At 47.5% G+C, this 21,944-nt stretch overlaps 2 protein-coding genes across 2 annotated transcripts; both read right to left on the bottom strand.

Moving 5' to 3' along the window:
• Positions 1-2,697: 2,697 nt before the first annotated feature.
• Positions 2,698-6,253, bottom strand: LOC116938828 (heat shock protein beta-11-like). The gene has a single exon (XM_032946524.2). It carries the CDS (start codon positions 4,165-4,167, stop codon positions 3,613-3,615), a length of 555 nt encoding a protein of 184 aa, XP_032802415.2. The 5' UTR covers positions 4,168-6,253; the 3' UTR covers positions 2,698-3,612.
• A 1,077-nt stretch (positions 6,254-7,330) lies between these two features.
• LOC142906428 (pre-miRNA 5'-monophosphate methyltransferase-like) lies at positions 7,331-20,646 on the bottom strand (the record flags this gene model as incomplete). Its single annotated transcript, XM_076054134.1, has 3 exons — positions 7,331-8,604; positions 9,220-9,260; positions 20,382-20,646. Coding segments are annotated over 3 exons (942 nt in total), but the record flags the coding sequence as incomplete, so codon positions are not given.
• Positions 20,647-21,944: the final 1,298 nt, after the last annotated feature.

Here is a 21,944-nt window from a genome sequence, read left to right as displayed (position 1 = left end):
CCGTGGGTACATTGCAAGCCCACAATCCCTCCAGTGTTGGTTAAGTGTCACCAGGGCGAGCCCTAACTGAACACAGCTGGTACTTAAATAGACATGCAGCGGATTTGCTGATGGTCCACGTCAGAGATGTGGAATGTCGATCCCTGGCACAACTGGCAACGTGGATGAGCCTGCCCTAACACGCCAAAAAGTTTGGCGAAACATTCTTGAACTGCTAAGTGTTGAACTTGGACTTTATTACATCCTCAGCACTGCATGTGTAACTCCGTTCAGACATGGTCCAGAACTACACCGCACCTTGCATCATCTTCCCCTCGTCCCTTCTGGAATTTCCCCGACTCCCACCAACCCCCCCTTTGTTTCTCTCAACGGTCTTCCAACCGATCCCTCATCTGTAAAAACAAAACGAGAGCTTTATAGCTCATCGGATTCCTCCAATACAGTGTAAATAAATATGATTGTTTTATTACCCCCCATGCTCATTCAGATGTACCCTGGCGCACAATCAGATTTGAATGGTTTCACCTTCCAATTAGAGCATGTTCCATAGCTCCTCGCCAATGACAGTCCAGAGCGCGCTCTTACGCAAACTCTCTAAGCCGTTAGGCCGGGCGAGTATAGGGACAGCGATTCGATTGTCATGATTACGTTTTAACAAATCGATTTTATTCGTTTAGCCAGGTGAGAGCTCACGGGACCAAGATATAAGAGTCGCTCTCGGTCTCCGCCTAAACGAAACTTCACCACAGAAGTTTAGACTGAGGGCATGGCTAAGATCACGGACGTCCTGGGGCTCTTCTCTGCGAATGACCCAGATGAGGAGGTGGCGATATGTGGGTTCGATCCCGACTGACGCCTGCTGTATATGTGGAGTTTGCGTGTCTCCCCGCGATCGCGTGGATTGTTCTCCGGGTCCTCCGGTTTTTCCCTCCGCATTAAAAAAGATGCTTTTAGAGTATTTGGCTGCGAGAAATTTCCACGTGATAAGTCATTTCACTGGGCTGCAGTTTGTGGCCACGTCGTTTCTCAAAAAGAGCTATATAAGCTTCCCTGGTTAAATAAAAATAGTGTCGTGTTGGGAAGTGCAGCAGCTCCTCCAACCTCGTCTTCCCACCGTTGCCTTGTAGGAGTGCACTACATAATTCTGAAGTTATAAAAAGTTGTTTTACGAATGAAATAAGGTTTAATAATCTTATGTCATAATCATGTATGAATGATTATTATTAGTGTTATTACCAATACCCCAATAATCCCTCCTATATTGCTCGTATGAAAGAAATAACGCTGTTAGGAACGTATCTCCATATATGTAATGGTATAATGACCCCATTTTAGCGCTGATTCTATTCGCGCTCACTTCTCCAGGAACGCATCTTGAGTGATAAACGAGGTCTGCCTGTATTTGTGTCATTTCATATTATTCACCTCTCGGCATCCCTTACATCTGCAGCTCATTAAATGGAATGGAAAACCAATCTTGAATGCATCGCATCAGCAATGGCGTAAAATGTTCCTGTTATCCACAATTTAATGAAAACGGGTACAGTATTTGACAAATTGAGATGGTTCTAACTGGTAAGGTACGTTTTTATCTTTGCTGTTGTGGACAAGATGAAGCAGCCCAGGCATAAAGCTTCCCACTGCACCTCACACAGTGACATGAACCAGACGTTTACTGACATTACTCACGGATAAGATGGTCATAACGAGCAGCTTCATCTTTTCCCTGGTGTTACCGGCTTGGTGACGTAGCGGGGGCCGTGGTGGCGAGATGTTAACTACTTCGCCGAGTCTACAGGAGGTCATGGTGTTCGATCCCGACTGACTCCTGCTGTATATTTGGAGTTTGCGTGTCTCCCTCTGATCGTGTGGATTGTTCTCCGGGTCCTCCGGTTTATTCCTCTACAATTAGAAACACGTATTTAGAGTGTGTTTGCTATAAATTTCCACGTAATCTACTTCGTTGAGCTATCGGTTGTGGCCAGGTCGCTTCCGAAAAAGAGCTTTGTAGCTCAGTGGCTTTTACGTGGTAAAATAAAAAAAAGTTAAGTTTTAGTATGTTTAACTTTGGGAGTCATCGTTTGCGTGGAGGTCTCGTATCCTTCAACTCTGCAAAACCTTCCACCTCCGTCTGTGCGACAGCTGCATCTCGCATTTCCTCGCCTCCTTTTGCTGCTGAGACACATGCATTAATCAGATCGTGATTCTACCACTGCATGTTTCATGTCAGCCCTCCCCAAAAGAAATGGTTGCCTCTGCTTTTTGATTGGTGGCATGCTAACGTGGTCATCCTATTATCCACAAAATTAATGCTAATTCAGTCAATGTTGTTTTTATCATGGCCAAGAGGATAAACTGCTTTGTGTTTAGTTTGTTGTCCTTCCCCGCATCTGTGATTAGCACGGTTGGCTGCGTACGGTGCGAAAGGAGCTCTACATGCAAACAAGATTGTCCATGCATTATCTCCACCAGTGGTTCTCAACCGGGTGTCGGCGGACCTCTGGGGGCACGTTAGGTGATTTATACTTGTGTAAAATTATATCATACATGATAGTCATTGGTGAATAATCATGTATGAATGTACCAATATTTAAATAGCTATAATAACATGTAAATCTATATGGTAACCTATAACGATATAAAGACATTTATAAAGTCATTGATCCTAAACAATGTGATTTAGAAGAGTAGCCAGCGAGCGCAAACAAGTTACGTCACGCATGCAGAGTGTCCGTTGAATTTGTTTATTCGCTTGCAGTTACTAGCTCGTTAGGATACCTGACAAAATGGGTAATCGATGCAAATATTTATGTTAATCATTCGTTTATTTATTTCTCAGAACCATGTTGGGTCAGGCAAGGGGGTAACTCGGTTGAAACAAATTTCAACAAGGAGTGTACAGTCGCCAAAACAGAGTTTGAAAACCACTCGGCTACACCATTTCTCCATATATCGTTAACGGTGCTGTTTTCTTTCGAGCGTGATTGGCAGGGGCTGACTAATGGGCCATTCTCACCAATGACTCGTCAAATATGTGGGAATTGCTAAAGAACGGTGTATGCTGGTAAGTGGATGTCAGAAATCCTCCCTTTCCCAAGAGAAGGTTTTATCATGTGTGCCAGTTTCACAGCCCTTAACGGCAGATTTTATTTTGAACTTGGACACAGAAAAAATGCATAAACTTCCATGAATACTGGGATCTTGTATTTTGCAGCATCAAATTACTCTATTTTAAAGACTTTCCACTGTAACAATTAAATTGAACTTGCAAAAAAAGATCACAAGTTTTTCTTTATAAAAAGGCATTTAAAAAGAATATAACATAGCATGGCATTAAAATCGAGAACAAAATTAACGTTATGTGCAGGCAAAGCAAAGCAAATTGAAAAACAATGACTTCTGGAAATTGGCATTGGGTTCAAAGAGTATATTCATTTAACAATTAAGCATGTTTCGTTTATTAACTTCGTAACATTTTAGATGTATTGTACTTCAGATAGTTAATGTGAACAATTAGCATTGTTACAATTTTGCATTTAAGAAGCAAGCACTTTCTGCAGGGCGTTTAACGTTAGATTCCGTATGTTAATGTTTTGGTGAGCACTTCTCAGCTCACTCAATGGCCACCAGCCTCCCAGCAGTCACGGCAGGGAGGGCGCGGCGCTGAGCCTTGATCTTCAGCTTCCCGTCGTCGGTCAGGCAGCAGCTCACGCTCTGTGGATCCACGTCCTTGGGCAGCTGCATCGCTTCGTGGAACTCCTGGTAGCTGTGGCTGTAGGCGCCGCTGCCTTCGCGCTTGACCTCACGACGTCCGGCCACCACCAGCTTGTCTCCAGACACCTTCACGGCCAGGTCCTTTGGAGAGAAGCCCTGCACGTCCAGGGACGCGACAAACCCGTCTCCCTGCTGTCGCTGAGCTTCGATCTGGAACGCGGCACTCACGGCCGGCTGCTGCAGCAGTGCGATTCTGGGGGTGCCCGGAGCCCAGGTGTGGCTGCTGAGCTGATCGACTCCACGGAAGATTTGCTCCATCCTCCCGATCTCGCTCCTCATGTCTCGCTCCAGCTGCTGGAAGAGACTTTTGTCGTGGAGGTTCCAGACCGGCCAGCCTGGCCAGACGCTCCTCTCCATCGCGTGCATCGGAGGGAAGTACACGTTCATGTCCATGATCGTTTACTTTGAAGCAAGTCTTCGAGCTGTAGAGTACTGCTCTGTCTTCTTGTCCGAGAGTGGTCTGCTCGCACAACTAGGGCAGCAATTATATAGCACAGGTAATGCGAATAAGCGTAAGCCGGCATTTGCGGGAACATTCTCTCATTAAGGCTTTAGATGAGTCATGTACAGACACGCCTGAGCGAGAATGAAGTCATTGTTTTTGGTGAATCAGATAGAAGCTTCTCTGGCTTTAGCGTCTCAAAGCATAGAATGCAGGCTGCATGTTCCGTTAACGTAGTAACATCTAACTTTGCAGTTTTCTACTTGATGTGTTTTGTTCGTCAAAAAATGAGACAAGGGCTATTTGATAGTTTATATCGAGTGAGCTCCACAGGACTGAAGACACTTATGGATGCTTCCAGATTACCCAAAATACTTCACCAACCATTAATATTTGTAATTTGCATCCGGTTGCAACAATGGCAATGCAGTGCATATACTCTCATCTGTTATCTTAGCCATGGGAGCAGATCCGCGATTATTGCTATTATTGGTTTTGCTTTTTAGTAATCGTGTTCCCCAACCTCTTGTCCATTCCCGAAGCACATTCGCTTCACATTGTCACAATCCAAGTTCGTGCCACTATCCAGCCCATTACGGGACCGCGAAATGAAAAGATGTGGCATTATCCCGGACAAACTCCACGAGCCTCACTTAATATGTATATGGCCATGAAAAACGATTTTGAAGAATGCTCAGAGTTTCAAAAAAGTTACACTCTTGAACATTATCTGCTTTGTTCGAACTCTGAAAATAACCTATTATCTTCAAAATTGCTTGAATGTATTCTTTCTCATGGCATAATTTTCAGGAGCCAAATTGTCAAGGTCTGCTTGCCATGAGAGGGCTTCAGTATAGAGTTTGTGTAGTTTTGCTGTTCCTGCATTGAAGGAGCACAGACGATTGTTTTTACTACATGGTCCATAGTTTGGGTTGCATGGCCATAATCGTACTGTGGCTTGTCTTTAATTTACCATTTGCATGTATGTGAGTTGAACTTCTTTCGCACCGAATGTAGCCAACCGTGCTAATCGGAGGTGTATGGGAATAACTGGTATAATGACCTCTTTTTTTATGGAGATAATGCGAATCGGCCTGTTGACGTTTTGATGAGGTTGATGGTTACACCAATGTCTCCAAGAAGGAATCTCAAAGCCAGGAGGTGTGATGTTTGGGTTTCAAATGTGTTTATTTTGGACATACGTGTTGTGCCACTGTTCATCAGCGTTATTCCAGATCTGGGTGACATTCTGGGATGCTGACAGCACGAGGTACATTGTCGATGCCTTCGTTGATGGGTAGGCAGGTGGTTGTTGTTGTTCCTGGAAAGAAAACGCGTCAACTCCTTTGCAGTTTGCGCGATGTCTCTGCGGATATTTGGTGGCAGATTATTCGCCAGCACAGGGAGTCGGGAGTTTCGGTATTCTGGTAACGATGTACATTGTGTTAATGAATTGTGCATCTGGCAGATTGCTATTAAAAAGTATACTCACTCTCCCCAGACTGCCCTAAGTGCCCCCGGGCACCATCCAAACTTACATTCACGCCTTCTGGGACTGTCCCACCGTCAGGACATTCGATGATAAAATAACCGATCTGTACAACGTGATGGATGGCACCGAGAAACTACGTAGCATTGAATCCTTCCTCCTGGGCCTTAAACCCCAAGGTATCACCAGGCACCAACACACCCTTTTCCAAGCATGTAACATTTCGGTTAGAAAAACCATCATGAGCTCCAGGAATAATAATGGGGCCCCCTCTTTCACCCTCTGGCACAACTCCCCTATTCGCCATAGTAGCTTTAGAACACTTGAGTCTTAAACTGAGGAATAGGGAAGGGGAGTTGTCCCATATCTGGGGCCCCCTCATGAATGCCACTCCAGAGACCCTGAGTTTACTTGACTAAACTGGAAATTAGACTGACTCCCCTCCCTCCCACACACGATAATTCACACCCGCTTAACCAGCCCCATGCATAACCAGCCCCATGCATAACCAGCCCCATGCATAACCAGCCCCATGCATAACCAGCCCCATGCATAAGCAGCCCCATGTATAACCAGCCCCATTCATAACCAGCCCCATGCATAACCAGCCCCATGCATAACCAGCCCCATGCATAACCAGCCCCATACACAACCAGCTGCTTCCTGACGTATGTACGAAAAAAAACTCACTAACTTGTAAGATTCTTTCATGATTGAAATTATAATTTTGGATGGTCGGTGACATTGTATGCTTGTGCGAGGCAGGACACTAAGTGCATGGCTATGAATAACAGACGTGTCATAACATTCCGCCACCGCAAAGATTGTTCCATTGCAGCAGTTACAGCAAATGATCAGATTCCACTTCAAGAAATCTAATCAGGCACCAATGCTGCTGCGTACCCTGTTTGCAGTAGGTACAACGGAGAAGTGTCATCTCCATGGGTCTCATCACATTGGTTTGGCCTCAAACAGTTACCATTTAAAGATATTGGTCCAAGATTATCAGTAACATTGGGTAAGCATTATTTTTGTCCGTAGATATTTTTTCTAGATGTTTACTTTGAGAGCAGCTGTAAGCAGTGGAGAAGTTCCATAGCCGACTCAGCCAAGCGGATTAAAGAAAAACATGAAAGAGCCCATCGGCATCAACACCAGTAACGGCACAACACAAGTCCCATTCAGCAGACGAGCAACTCTTGCCGACAGTGTGATCGATGCTTCCGCTCAAGTTGCTGGGCTCTTCCCACCAGCGTGCAGGAAAATGTTACGAGCAGCTCTTCTCGGCAGTCATCATCGTTTGCGATGGCCAACCCGAAGATTTTTTTTTCAGCAATCAAATCCCGCTTGTTTAACTTTTCACCCTTAACTGCTGAAACATATCTATCAAACAGAGCATTGCACGCTAGTTGCCACTCGGTCGTGGTGATATCGCAACGGCACTTATGTCAGTCTGAGTGCACTCTGCAAACCGTGCATATAGACAACACAACAAAGATATTCATGGAGCGGAGGGAGCTCACTGGACAGGAACATGGGATGGATTGCCTCCATACCAGATGTTGTGGTTAATGGGAGGATGAATGGCAATTATGACTTCACACAATTACAATGCACCCATCAACTATTTACAATGTTCAGATTTTATTTCACAATAAATATAAAAGTGGCGTATCCAAAACATTTACATGTGCATTTCAATAATATTTCAGATGCACGTGGAAATCCAAAGGAAACAGGGACATAGTTCACCTTTACAAAGCAGCCTCCACTGTCACATCATGAGCTGCCTTAAATTATTTGAGGAAAATCGCATGTGAAGAGGAAATATTTCTGTATGTCTTCCATGACCTGGGTTTGATATAATTTTCAAAATGCCTCCTCCAAACAATGATTTGAAGTTGGTGATATTCATTTTCCATTTTATGAGATGCTGTTGTCCCATTTATTAAAAAAAAAACCATTCATTCCCTTTATCATGATTCTGGTTGGGTCCTTCAAAACTGACAACTCTTTTTGCATACAATTGTATTTTCAGAGGTACAAAAAAGGTACGTTGTGCATTGTTGTCACTTTATATATATAATATTCTGATAAATTATAACACGTTTTCAACAACATGCTGCATTTACACGCACGACGAGAAAACAACGTACCATCAACAAATAAAGGTGTTAAAAACTGACAAACACTTAACATTTCCGACCACGAATTCTCTCCAAATAGGCAACAGATCCTCGAAGGCCACAGCAGCAACGCAGTTTCAATCGGTACTTTTGTCAATGCATCCCAAGGCCACTCCCGTTCGTCCAAACAGCAGCAGGGACCGCCCCCACTCGGTGCTGCCCAGGCTGGACAGCAAGCGCATGTCTCCCTCCTCTCCCAGCAAGGCGGCCAGCTCATCGGCCTCCGCGCGGCCGCCACCGCCGCCAGCCCCACGCAGGAGCCGCAGATCCGGCAGGAGGGGGAACTCGGCCAGCCCCAGACGGCGCAGGCGGCGCGCGGCCGCTCGGTAGCACCTCCACGGCTGCGGCTCGACCAACAGGAAGGTGGCGGTGCGCGCGGCGGCCGCGAGGAAACGCCGCAGGCCGGCATCGCCGTGGTGCAGGTGAATCCACATCGTCACCGACATGCACAGGCACAGGTCAAAGCGCGCCCGGCCGTGGCGTCGCAGGAAGGCGTCCAGCGCGGCGTCTCGTGCTGCGGTGTCCATGAAGTCAAACGCCTCGTAGGCGATGACCTCCGGGTGAGGATTGTCGCCCCGCGCACGCTCCACCAGATCGGCGTCCAGGTCGCACGCCAGCACAGACAGCGGCAGCACGCGGGCAACCTGCCCAGAGCGTGCACCCTCGGGCTGGTCCAGCCCCGTCAGGTGCCGATACACAGCCACCGTCAGCTCCTGCGAGAAAACACGAGGACACCGGTGGCGGGTTTGTTTCTTTGCTGGAGAATGTCGTAAAAAAACAGACGTGATGCGAGGATGGAGTACTTCATTATTCAAAATGAAAATAAGTTAATACCTCAGTGGGCTTTGCCCGGTAGGATGGGGATGGTTTAGTTTTATTTGTATGTGTTTGGGTGATGTGTTTACCTCTCTTGCACTTTGGACTACTATCATGTTTTGTATTTTTTGTTGTTGTAACGTTCTTACCCTCCTTCTACTGGACGTCTGCGAAAAAGAGCTTTATCGCTCATCGCATTCCTCCAGTATGAATATTTTGATTCTGGCCACAGTATTAGATGCAACTTTATTCAATACAAACCTATGACGCAGTGATTCTAGGTCAAAAAATCCAACGAGACCAAGTTCGATGTTCAGCTACTGACATGAATGCAACTTTAAATATCTAATAAACGCCTCAAACCGGTGATATGTCTGAACCAGTCCTTGACACGCACCTTCAGCAACCTTGATTGCCAAAACCACCCGTGACCAACATGGCATGGCATAGGCCTTCATCCAGCAGTTAATTGACAAAAAGTCTGGAGCTAATGATGAATTTCCATGACTCACGTGTTTGATGAACAACGCGCATATGGGGTAGTGTATTCCATCTGTGGGAGAAAGGTGAAAATGCATTTTTGTAAACATGTCTCAGGCCCATGGCCACCCGCACTACCCCACTGTGACTAGTACACCCCTACACTACCACACAGTGACTAGTACACTACCACACTACCACACAGTGACTAGTACACTACCACACAGTGACTAGTACACTACCACACAGTGACTAGTACACTACCACACTACCACACAATGACTAGTACACCCCCACACTACCACACAGTGACTAGTACACTACCACACTACCACACAGTGACTAGTACACCTCAACACTACCACACAGTGACTAGTACACCTCAACACTACCACACAGTGACTAGTACACTACCACACTACCACACAGTGACTAGTACACCCCCACACTACCACACAGTGACTAGTACACCTCAACACTACCACACAGTGACTAGTACACTACCACACTACCACAGTGACTAGTACACTACCACACAGTGACTAGTACACTACCACACTACCACACAGTGACTAGTACACTACCACACTACCCTACAGTGAATAGTACACTACCACACTACCACACAGTGACTAGTACACCCCCACACTACCACACAGTGACTAGTACACTACCACACTACCCTACAGTGACTTGTACACCCCCACACTACCACACTGTGACTAGTACACCCCCACACTACCACACAGTGACTAGTACACCCCCACACTACCACACAGTGACTAGTACACCCCCACACTACCACACAGTGACTAGTACACCCCCACACTACCACACAGTGACTAGTACACTACCACACAGTGACTAGTACACCCCCACACTACCACACAGTGACTAGTACACCACCACACAGTGACTAGTACACCAACACACTACCACACAGTGACTAGTACACCCCCACACTACCACACAGTGACTAGTACACCCCCACACTACCACAGTGACTAGTACACTACCACACAGTGACTAGTACACTACCACACTACCACACAGTGACTAGTACACCAACACACTACCACACAGTGACTAGTACACTACCACACTACCACAGGGACTAGTACACTACCACACTACCACAGTGACTATTACACTACCACACTACCACAGTGACTAGTACACTACCACACAGTGACTAGTACACCCCCACACTACCACACAGTGACTAGTACACCCCCACACTACCTCACAGTGACTAGTACACCCCCACACTACCACACAGTGACTAGTACACTACCACACTACCACACAGTGACTAGTACACCCCCACACAGTGACTAGTACACTACCACACTACCACACAGTGACTAGTACACTACCACACTACCACACAGTGACTAGTACACTACCACACTACCACACAGTGACTAGTACACTACCACACAGTGACTAGTACACCCCCACACTACCACACAGTGACTAGTACACTACTACACTACCACACAGTGACTAGTACACCCCGACACTACCACACAGTGACTAGTACACGCACACACTACCACACAGTGACTAGTACACCCCCACACTACCGCACAGTGACTAGTACACCCCCACACTACCACACAGTGACTAGTACACAACCACACTACTACACAGTGACTAGTACACTACCACACTACCACACAGTGACTAGTACACCCCCACACTACTACACAGTGACTAGTACACTACCACACTATCACACAGTGACTAGTACACTAACACACTACTACACAGTGACTAGTACACTACCACACTACCTCACAGTGACTAGTACACTAACACACTACCATAGTGACTAGTACACCCCCACACAGTGACTAGTACACTACCACACAGTGACTAGTACACTACCACACTACCACAGTGACTAGTAAACTACCACACAGTGACTAGTACACTACCACACTACCACACAGTGACTAGTACACTACCACACTACCACAGTGACTAGTACACTACCATAGTGACTAGTACACCCCCACACAGTGACTAGTACACTACCACACAGTGACTAGTACACTACCGCAGTGACTAGTACACTACCACACAGTGACTAGTACACTACCACACAGTGACTAGTACACTACCACACTACCACAGTGACTAGTACACTACCACACTACCATAGTGACTAGTACACCCCCACACAGTGACTAGTACTATACCACACTACTACACAGTGACTAGTACACTACCACACAGTGACTAGTACACTACCACACTACTACACAGTGACTAGTACACTACCACACTACTACACAGTGACTAGTACACTACCACACTACCACACAGTGACTAGTACACCCCCACACTACTACACAATGACTAGTACACTACCACACTATCACACAGTGACTAGTACACTAACACACTACTACACAGTGACTAGTACACTACCACACTACCTCACAGTGACTAGTACACTAACACACTACCATAGTGACTAGTACACCCCCACACAGTGACTAGTACACTACCACACAGTGACTAGTACACTACCACACAGTGACTAGTACACTACCACACTACCACAGTGACTAGTACACTACCACACAGTGACTAGTACACTACCACACTACCACACAGTGACTAGTACACTACCACACAGTGACTAGTACACTACCACACAGTGACTAGTACACTACCACACAGTGACTAGTACACTACCACACTACCACAGTGAGTAGTACACTACCATAGTGACTAGTACACCCCCACACAGTGACTAGTACACTACCACACAGTGACTAGTACACTACCACACAGTGACTAGTACACTACCACACTACCACACAGTGACTAGTACACTACCACACAGTGACTAGTACATTACCACACTACCACAGTGACTAGTACACTACCACACTACCATAGTGACTAGTACACCCCCACAGAGTGACTAGTACACCCCCACAGAGTGACTAGTACACTACCACACAGTGACTAGTACACTACCACACTACTACACAGTGACTAGTACACTACCACACAGTGACTAGTACACTACCACACTACTACACAGTGACTAGTACACTACCACACAGTGACTAGTACACTACCACACTACCACACAGTGACTAGTACACTACCACACTACTACACAGTGACTAGTACACTACCACACTACCACACAGTGACTAGTACACTACCACACCGTGACTAGTACACTACCAGACAGTGACTAGTACACTACCACACAGTGACTAGTACACTACCACACTACCACACAGTGACTAGTACACTACCACACTACTACACAGTGACTAGTACACTACCACACAGTGACTAGTACACTACCACACAGTGACTAGTACACTACCACACTACCACACAGTGACTAGTACACTACCACACTACCACACAGTGACTAGTACACTACCACACTACCACACAGTGACTAGTACACTACCACACTACCACACAATGACTAGTACACCCCCACACTACCACACAGTGACTAGTACACTACCACACTACCACACAGTGACTAGTACACCTCAACACTACCACACAGTGACTAGTACACCTCAACACTACCACACAGTGACTAGTACACTACCACACTACCACACAGTGACTAGTACACCCCCACACTACCACACAGTGACTAGTACACCTCAACACTACCACACAGTGATTAGTACACTACCACACTACCACAGTGACTAGTACACTACCACACAGTGACTAGTACACCCCCACACTACCACACAGTGACTAGTACACTACCACACTACCCTACAGTGACTAGTACACTACCACACTACCACACAGTGACTAGTACACCCCCACACTACCACACAGTGACTAGTACACTACCACACTACCCTACAGTGACTAGTACACCCCCACACTACCACACTGTGACTAGTACACCCCCACACTACCACAGAGTGACTAGTACACCCCCACACTACCACACAGTGACTAGTACACCCCCACACTACCACACAGTGACTAGTACACCCCCACACTACCACACAGTGACTAGTACACTACCACACAGTGACTAGTACACCCCCACACTACTACACAATGACTAGTGCACCACCACACAGTGACTAGTACACCAACACACTACCACACAGTGACTAGTACACCCCCACACTACCACACAGCGACTAGTACACCCCCACACTACCACAGTGACTAGTACACTACCACACAGTGACTAGTACACTACCACACAGTGACTAGTACACCAACACACTACCACACAGTGACTAGTACACTACCACACTACCACAGTGACTAGTACACTACCACACAGTGACTAGTACACCCCCACACTACCACACAGTGACTAGTACACCCCCACACTACCACACAGTGACTAGTACACCCCCACACTACCTCACAGTGACTAGTACACCCCCACACTACCACACAGTGACTAGTACACCCCCACACTACCACACAGTGACTAGTACACTACCACACCACCACACAGTGACTAGTACACCCCCACACAGTGACTAGTACACTACCACACCACCACACAGTGACTAGTACACCCCCACACTACCACACAGTGATTAGTACACTACCACACTACCACACAGTGACTAGTACACTACCACACTACCACACAGTGACTAGTACACTACCACACAGTGACTAGTACACTAGCACACTACCACAGTGACTAGTACACTACCACACTACCATAGTGACTAGTACACCCCCACACAGTGACTAGTACACTACCACACAGTGACTAGTACACTACCACACAGTGACTAGTACACTACCACACAGTGACTAGTACACTACCACACTACCACACAGTGACTAGTACACTACCACACAGTGACTAGTACACTGCCACACTACCACAGCGACTAGTACACTACCACACTACCATAGTGACTAGTACACCCCCACACAGTGACTAGTACACTACCACACAGTGACTAGTACACTACCACACTACTACACAGTGACTAGTACACTACCACACAGTGACTAGTACACTACCACACTACTACACAGTGACTAGTACACCCCCACACTATCACACAGTGATTAGTACACTACCACACTACCACACAGTGACTAGTACACTACCACACTACCACACAGTGACTAGTACACTACCACACAGTGACTAGTACACTACCACACTACCACAGTGACTAGTACACTACCACACTACCATAGTGACTAGTACACTACCACACAGTGACTAGTACACTACCACACAGTGACTAGTACACTACCACACTACCACACAGTGACTAGTACACTACCAAACAGTGACTAGTACACTACCACACTACCACAGCGACTAGTACACTACCACACTACCATAGTGACTAGTACACCCCCACACAGTGACTAGTACACTACCACACAGTGACTAGTACACTACCACACTACTACACAGTGACTAGTACACTACCACACAGTGACTAGTACACTACCACACTACTACACAGTGACTAGTACACTACCACACAGTGACTAGTACACTACCACACTACCACACAGTGACTAGTACACCCCCACACTACCACACAGTGACTAGTACACCCCCACACTACCACACAGTGACTAGTACACTACCACACAGTGACTAGTACACTACCACACTACCACACAGTGACTAGTACACTACCACACTACTACACAGTGACTAGTACACTACCACACTACCACACAGTGACTAGTACACTACCACACCGTGACTAGTACACTACCAGACAGTGACTAGTACACTACCACACAGTGACTAGTACACTGCCACACTAGCACACAGTGACTAGTACACTACCACACTACTACACAGTGACTAGTACACTACCACACAGTGACTAGTACACCACCACACAGTGACTAGTACACTACCACACTACCACACAGTGACTAGTACACTACCACACCGTGACTAGTACACTACCACACAGTGACTAGTACACTACCACACTACCACACAGTGACTAGTACACTACCACACAGTGACTAGTACACCCCCACACTACCACACAGTGACTAGTACACCCCCACACTACCTCACAGTGACTAGTACACCCCCACACTACCACACAGTGACTAGTACACTACCACACTACCACACAGTGACTAGTACACCCCCACACAGTGACTAGTACACTACCACACTACCACACAGTGACTAGTACACTACCACACTACCACACAGTGACTAGTACACTACCACACTACCACACAGTGACTAGTACACTACCACACAGTGACTAGTACACCCCCACACTACCACACAGTGACTAGTACACTACTACACTACCACACAGTGACTAGTACACCCCGACACTACCACACAGTGACTAGTACACGCACACACTACCACACAGTGACTAGTACACCCCCACACTACCGCACAGTGACTAGTACACCCCCACACTACCACACAGTGACTAGTACACAACCACACTACTACACAGTGACTAGTACACTACCACACTACCACACAGTGACTAGTACACCCCCACACTACTACACAGTGACTAGTACACTACCACACTATCACACAGTGACTAGTACACTAACACACTACTACACAGTGACTAGTACACTACCACACTACCTCACAGTGACTAGTACACTAACACACTACCATAGTGACTAGTACACCCCCACACAGTGACTAGTACACTACCACACAGTGACTAGTACACTACCACACTACCACAGTGACTAGTAAACTACCACACAGTGACTAGTACACTACCACACTACCACACAGTGACTAGTACACTACCACACTACCACAGTGACTAGTACACTACCATAGTGACTAGTACACCCCCACACAGTGACTAGTACACTACCACACAGTGACTAGTACACTACCGCAGTGACTAGTACACTACCACACAGTGACTAGTACACTACCACACAGTGACTAGTACACTACCACACTACCACAGTGACTAGTACACTACCACACTACCATAGTGACTAGTACACCCCCACACAGTGACTAGTACTATACCACACTACTACACAGTGACTAGTACACTACCACACAGTGACTAGTACACTACCACACTACTACACAGTGACTAGTACACTACCACACTACTACACAGTGACTAGTACACTACCACACTACCACACAGTGACTAGTACACCCCCACACTACTACACAATGACTAGTACACTACCACACTATCACACAGTGACTAGTACACTAACACACTACTACACAGTGACTAGTACACTACCACACTACCTCACAGTGACTAGTACACTAACACACTACCATAGTGACTAGTACACCCCCACACAGTGACTAGTACACTACCACACAGTGACTAGTACACTACCACACTACCACAGTGACTAGTACACTACCACACAGTGACTAGTACACTACCACACTACCACACAGTGACTAGTACACTACCACACAGTGACTAGTACACTACCACACAGTGACTAGTACACTACCACACAGTGACTAGTACACTACCACACTACCACAGTGAGTAGTACACTACCATAGTGACTAGTACACCCCCACACAGTGACTAGTACACTACCACACAGTGACTAGTACACTACCACACAGTGACTAGTACACTACCACACTACCACACAGTGACTAGTACACTACCACACAGTGACTAGTACATTACCACACTACCACAGTGACTAGTACACTACCACACTACCATAGTGACTAGTACACCCCCACAGAGTGACTAGTACACCCCCACAGAGTGACTAGTACACTACCACACAGTGACTAGTACACTACCACACTACTACACAGTGACTAGTACACTACCACACAGTGACTAGTACACTACCACACTACTACACAGTGACTAGTACACTACCACACAGTGACTAGTACACTACCACACTACCACACAGTGACTAGTACACTACCACACTACTACACAGTGACTAGTACACTACCACACTACCACACAGTGACTAGTACACTACCACACCGTGACTAGTACACTACCAGACAGTGACTAGTACACTACCACACAGTGACTAGTACACTACCACACTACCACACAGTGACTAGTACACTACCACACTACTACACAGTGACTAGTACACTACCACACAGTGACTAGTACACTACCACACAGTGACTAGTACACTACCACACTACCACACAGTGACTAGTACACTACCACACTACCACACAGTGACTAGTACACTACCACACTACCACACAGTGACTAGTACACTACCACACTACCACACAATGACTAGTACACCCCCACACTACCACACAGTGACTAGTACACTACCACACTACCACACAGTGACTAGTACACCTCAACACTACCACACAGTGACTAGTACACCTCAACACTACCACACAGTGACTAGTACACTACCACACTACCACACAGTGACTAGTACACCCCCACACTACCACACAGTGACTAGTACACCTCAACACTACCACACAGTGATTAGTACACTACCACACTACCACAGTGACTAGTACACTACCACACAGTGACTAGTACACCCCCACACTACCACACAGTGACTAGTACACTACCACACTACCCTACAGTGACTAGTACACTACCACACTACCACACAGTGACTAGTACACCCCCACACTACCACACAGTGACTAGTACACTACCACACTACCCTACAGTGACTAGTACACCCCCACACTACCACACTGTGACTAGTACACCCCCACACTACCACAGAGTGACTAGTACACCCCCACACTACCACACAGTGACTAGTACACCCCCACACTACCACACAGTGACTAGTACACCCCCAAACTACCACACAGTGACTAGTACACTACCACACAGTGACTAGTACACCCCCACACTACTACACAATGACTAGTGCACCACCACACAGTGACTAGTACACCAACACACTACCACACAGTGACTAGTACACCCCCACACTACCACACAGCGACTAGTACACCCCCACACTACCACAGTGACTAGTACACTACCACACAGTGACTAGTACACTACCACACAGTGACTAGTACACCAACACACTACCACACAGTGACTAGTACACTACCACACTACCACAGTGACTAGTACACTACCACACAGTGACTAGTACACCCCCACACTACCACACAGTGACTAGTACACCCCCACACTACCACACAGTGACTAGTACACCCCCACACTACCTCACAGTGACTAGTACACCCCCACACTACCACACAGTGACTAGTACACCCCCACACTACCACACAGTGACTAGTACACTACCACACCACCACACAGTGACTAGTACACCCCCACACAGTGACTAGTACACTACCACACCACCACACAGTGACTAGTACACCCCCACACTACCACACAGTGATTAGTACACTACCACACTACCACACAGTGACTAGTACACTACCACACTACCACACAGTGACTAGTACACTACCACACAGTGACTAGTACACTAGCACACTACCACAGTGACTAGTACACTACCACACTACCATAGTGACTAGTACACCCCCACACAGTGACTAGTACACTACCACACAGTGACTAGTACACTACCACACAGTGACTAGTACACTACCACACAGTGACTAGTACACTACCACACTACCACACAGTGACTAGTACACTACCACACAGTGACTAGTACACTGCCACACTACCACAGCGACTAGTACACTACCACACTACCATAGTGACTAGTACACCCCCACACAGTGACTAGTACACTACCACACAGTGACTAGTACACTACCACACTACTACACAGTGACTAGTACACTACCACACAGTGACTAGTACACTACCACACTACTACACAGTGACTAGTACACCCCCACACTACCACACAGTGATTAGTACACTACCACACTACCACACAGTGACTAGTACACTACCACACTACCACACAGTGACTAGTACACTACCACACAGTGACTAGTACACTACCACACTACCACAGTGACTAGTACACTACCACACTACCATAGTGACTAGTACACCCCCACACAGTGACTAGTACACTACCACACAGTGACTAGTACACTACCACACAGTGACTAGTACACTACCACACTACCACACAGTGACTAGTACACTACCACACAGTGACTAGTACACTACCACAGCGACTAGTACACTACCACACTACCATAGTGACTAGTACACCCCCACACAGTGACTAGTACACTACCACACAGTGACTAGTACACTACCACACTACTACACAGTGACTAGTACACTACCACACAGTGACTAGTACACTACCACACTACTACACAGTGACTAGTACACTACCACACAGTGACTAGTACACTACCACACTACCACACAGTGACTAGTACACCCCCACACTACCACACAGTGACTAGTACACCCCCACACTACCACACAGTGACTAGTACACTACCACACAGTGACTAGTACACTACCACACTACCACACAGTGACTAGTACACTACCACACTACTACACAGTGACTAGTACACTACCACACTACCACACAGTGACTAGTACACTACCACACCGTGACTAGTACACTACCAGACAGTGACTAGTACACTACCACACAGTGACTAGTACACTGCCACACTAGCACACAGTGACTAGTACACTACCACACTACTACACAGTGACTAGTACACTACCACACAGTGACTAGTACACCACCACACAGTGACTAGTACACTACCACACTACCACACAGTGACTAGTACACTACCACACCGTGACTAGTACACTACCACACAGTGACTAGTACACTACCACACTACCACACAGTGACTAGTACACTACCACACAGTGACTAGTACACCCCCACACTACCACACAGTGACTAGTACACTACCACACAGTGACTAGTACACTACCACACTACCACAGTGACTAGTACACTACCACACTACCACAGTGACTAGTACACTACCACAGTGACTAGTACACTACCACACTACCACAGTGACTAGTACACTACCACACTACCACAGTGACTAGTACACTACCATAGTGACTAGTACACTACCACACTACCACACAGTGACTAGTACACTACCACACTACTACACAGTGACTAGTACACTACCACACTACCACAGTGACTAGTACATTACCATAGTGACTAGTACACTATACCACACTGGGACTGGACGAGTCTCACAGCCACGGCTTTGTTCGAGTGAACGTCCCGAGAGTTTCAGAACCTTCCCCAGCGGTCGACGTCCTCAGCCCCGTCCGTGGTAACGTGGAGTTGCGCTCACCCCGCTGTTGCAGCCCACGTCCAGGGCGAGGAACGGCGGCGCGGACTCCGGCAGGAGCCGCCTCAGAAGCTCGCGGGGCAGCAGCGCGACGCGTCGAGCCGGGGGGTTGAAGGCCGCCTAGTTGATGAAGTTCCCGTGGGGAGCCGCGCCTGGCTCCCTCTTCCTCGGGGCCCCGGGCGCTGCCATCTCCTCCCCGCCGTCCTCCTTCTTAATCTCCTCCTCGTCCTCCTCTTTCCTCGCCTCCATCCCTGTGGAGGCCGTAAGCGAGGAGGCTGTCAGGCGGGATCGGCACAAGCAAAAGGAGGGGAGCGGGACGCGCGAGTGTGTGGAGGCACAGTCAGCCATGTTACGTGGGGAAGTAAACACTGTGGAGACAGAGTCAGCCATGTTACGTGGGGAATTGAACACCGTAGAGGCACAGTCAGCCATGTTACGTGGGGAAGTAAACACTGTGGAGACAGAGTCAGCCATGTTACGTGGGGAAGTGAACACCGTAGAGGCACAGTCAGCCATGTTACGTGGGGAAGTAAACACCGTGGAGGCACAGTCAGCCATGTTACGTGGGGAAGTAAATACCGTGGAGGCACAGTCAGCCATGTTACGTGGGGAAGTGAACACTGTGGAGGCAGTCAGCCATGTTACGTGGGGAAGTAAAACACTGTGGAGACAGAGTCAGCCATGTTACGTGGAGAAGTGAACACCGTGGAGGCACAGTCAGCCATGTTACGTGGGGAAGTGAACACCGTGGAGGCACAGTCAGCCATGTTACGTGGGGAAGTGAACACCGTGGAGACAGAGTCAGCCATGTTACGTGGGGAAGTGAATACTGGAGGCAGTCAGCCATGTCACGTGGGGAAGTAAACACCGTGGAGGCACAGTCAGCCATGTTACGTGGGGAAGTGAACACCGTGGAGGCAGTCAGCCATGTTACGTGGGGAAGTGAACACCGTGGAGGCACAGTCAGCCATGTTACGTGGGGAAGTGAACACCGTGGAGACAGAGTCAGCCATGTTACGTGGGGAAGTGAACACTGGAGGCAGTCAGCCATGTCACGTGGGGAAGTAAACACCGTGGAGGCACAGTCAGCCATGTTACGTGGGGAAGTGAACACCGTGGAGGCAGTCAGCCATGTTACGTGGGGAAGTGAACACTGTGGAGACAGAGTCAGCCATGTTACGTGGGGAAGTGAACACTGTGGAGGCAGTCAGCCATGTTACGTGGGGAAGTAAACACCGTGGAGGTAGTCAGCCATGTTACGTGGGGAAGTAAACACCGTGGAGGCAGTCAGCCATGTTACGTGGGGAAATTAACACTGTGGAGGCAGTCAGCCATGTTACGTGGGGAAGTGAACACTGTGGAGGTAGTCAGCCATGTTACGTGGGGAAGTGAACACTGTGCAGGTAGTCAGCCATGTTACGTGGGGAAGTGAACACCGTGGAGGCAGTCAGCCATGTTACGTGGGGAAGTGAACACCGTGGAGGCAGTCAGCCATGTTACGTGGGGAAG

The sequence above is a fragment of the Petromyzon marinus genome, chromosome 4 (genome assembly GCF_048934315.1).
Source record: "Petromyzon marinus isolate PM22_M1 ecotype Great Lakes invasive population chromosome 4, UKy_Petmar_22M1.pri1.0, whole genome shotgun sequence".
NCBI classification, from domain to species: Eukaryota; Metazoa; Chordata; class Hyperoartia; order Petromyzontiformes; family Petromyzontidae; genus Petromyzon; species Petromyzon marinus.
Note: the sequence above shows the minus strand (reverse complement) of the source record. Positions and strands in the feature narration are given on the sequence as shown.

What these genes read in the sequence shown, in the direction of transcription:
- LOC116938828 (XM_032946524.2), bottom strand. Translation starts at nt 4,167, where the DNA reads ATGGACATGAACGTGTACTTCCCTCCGATGCACGCGATGGAGAGGAGC.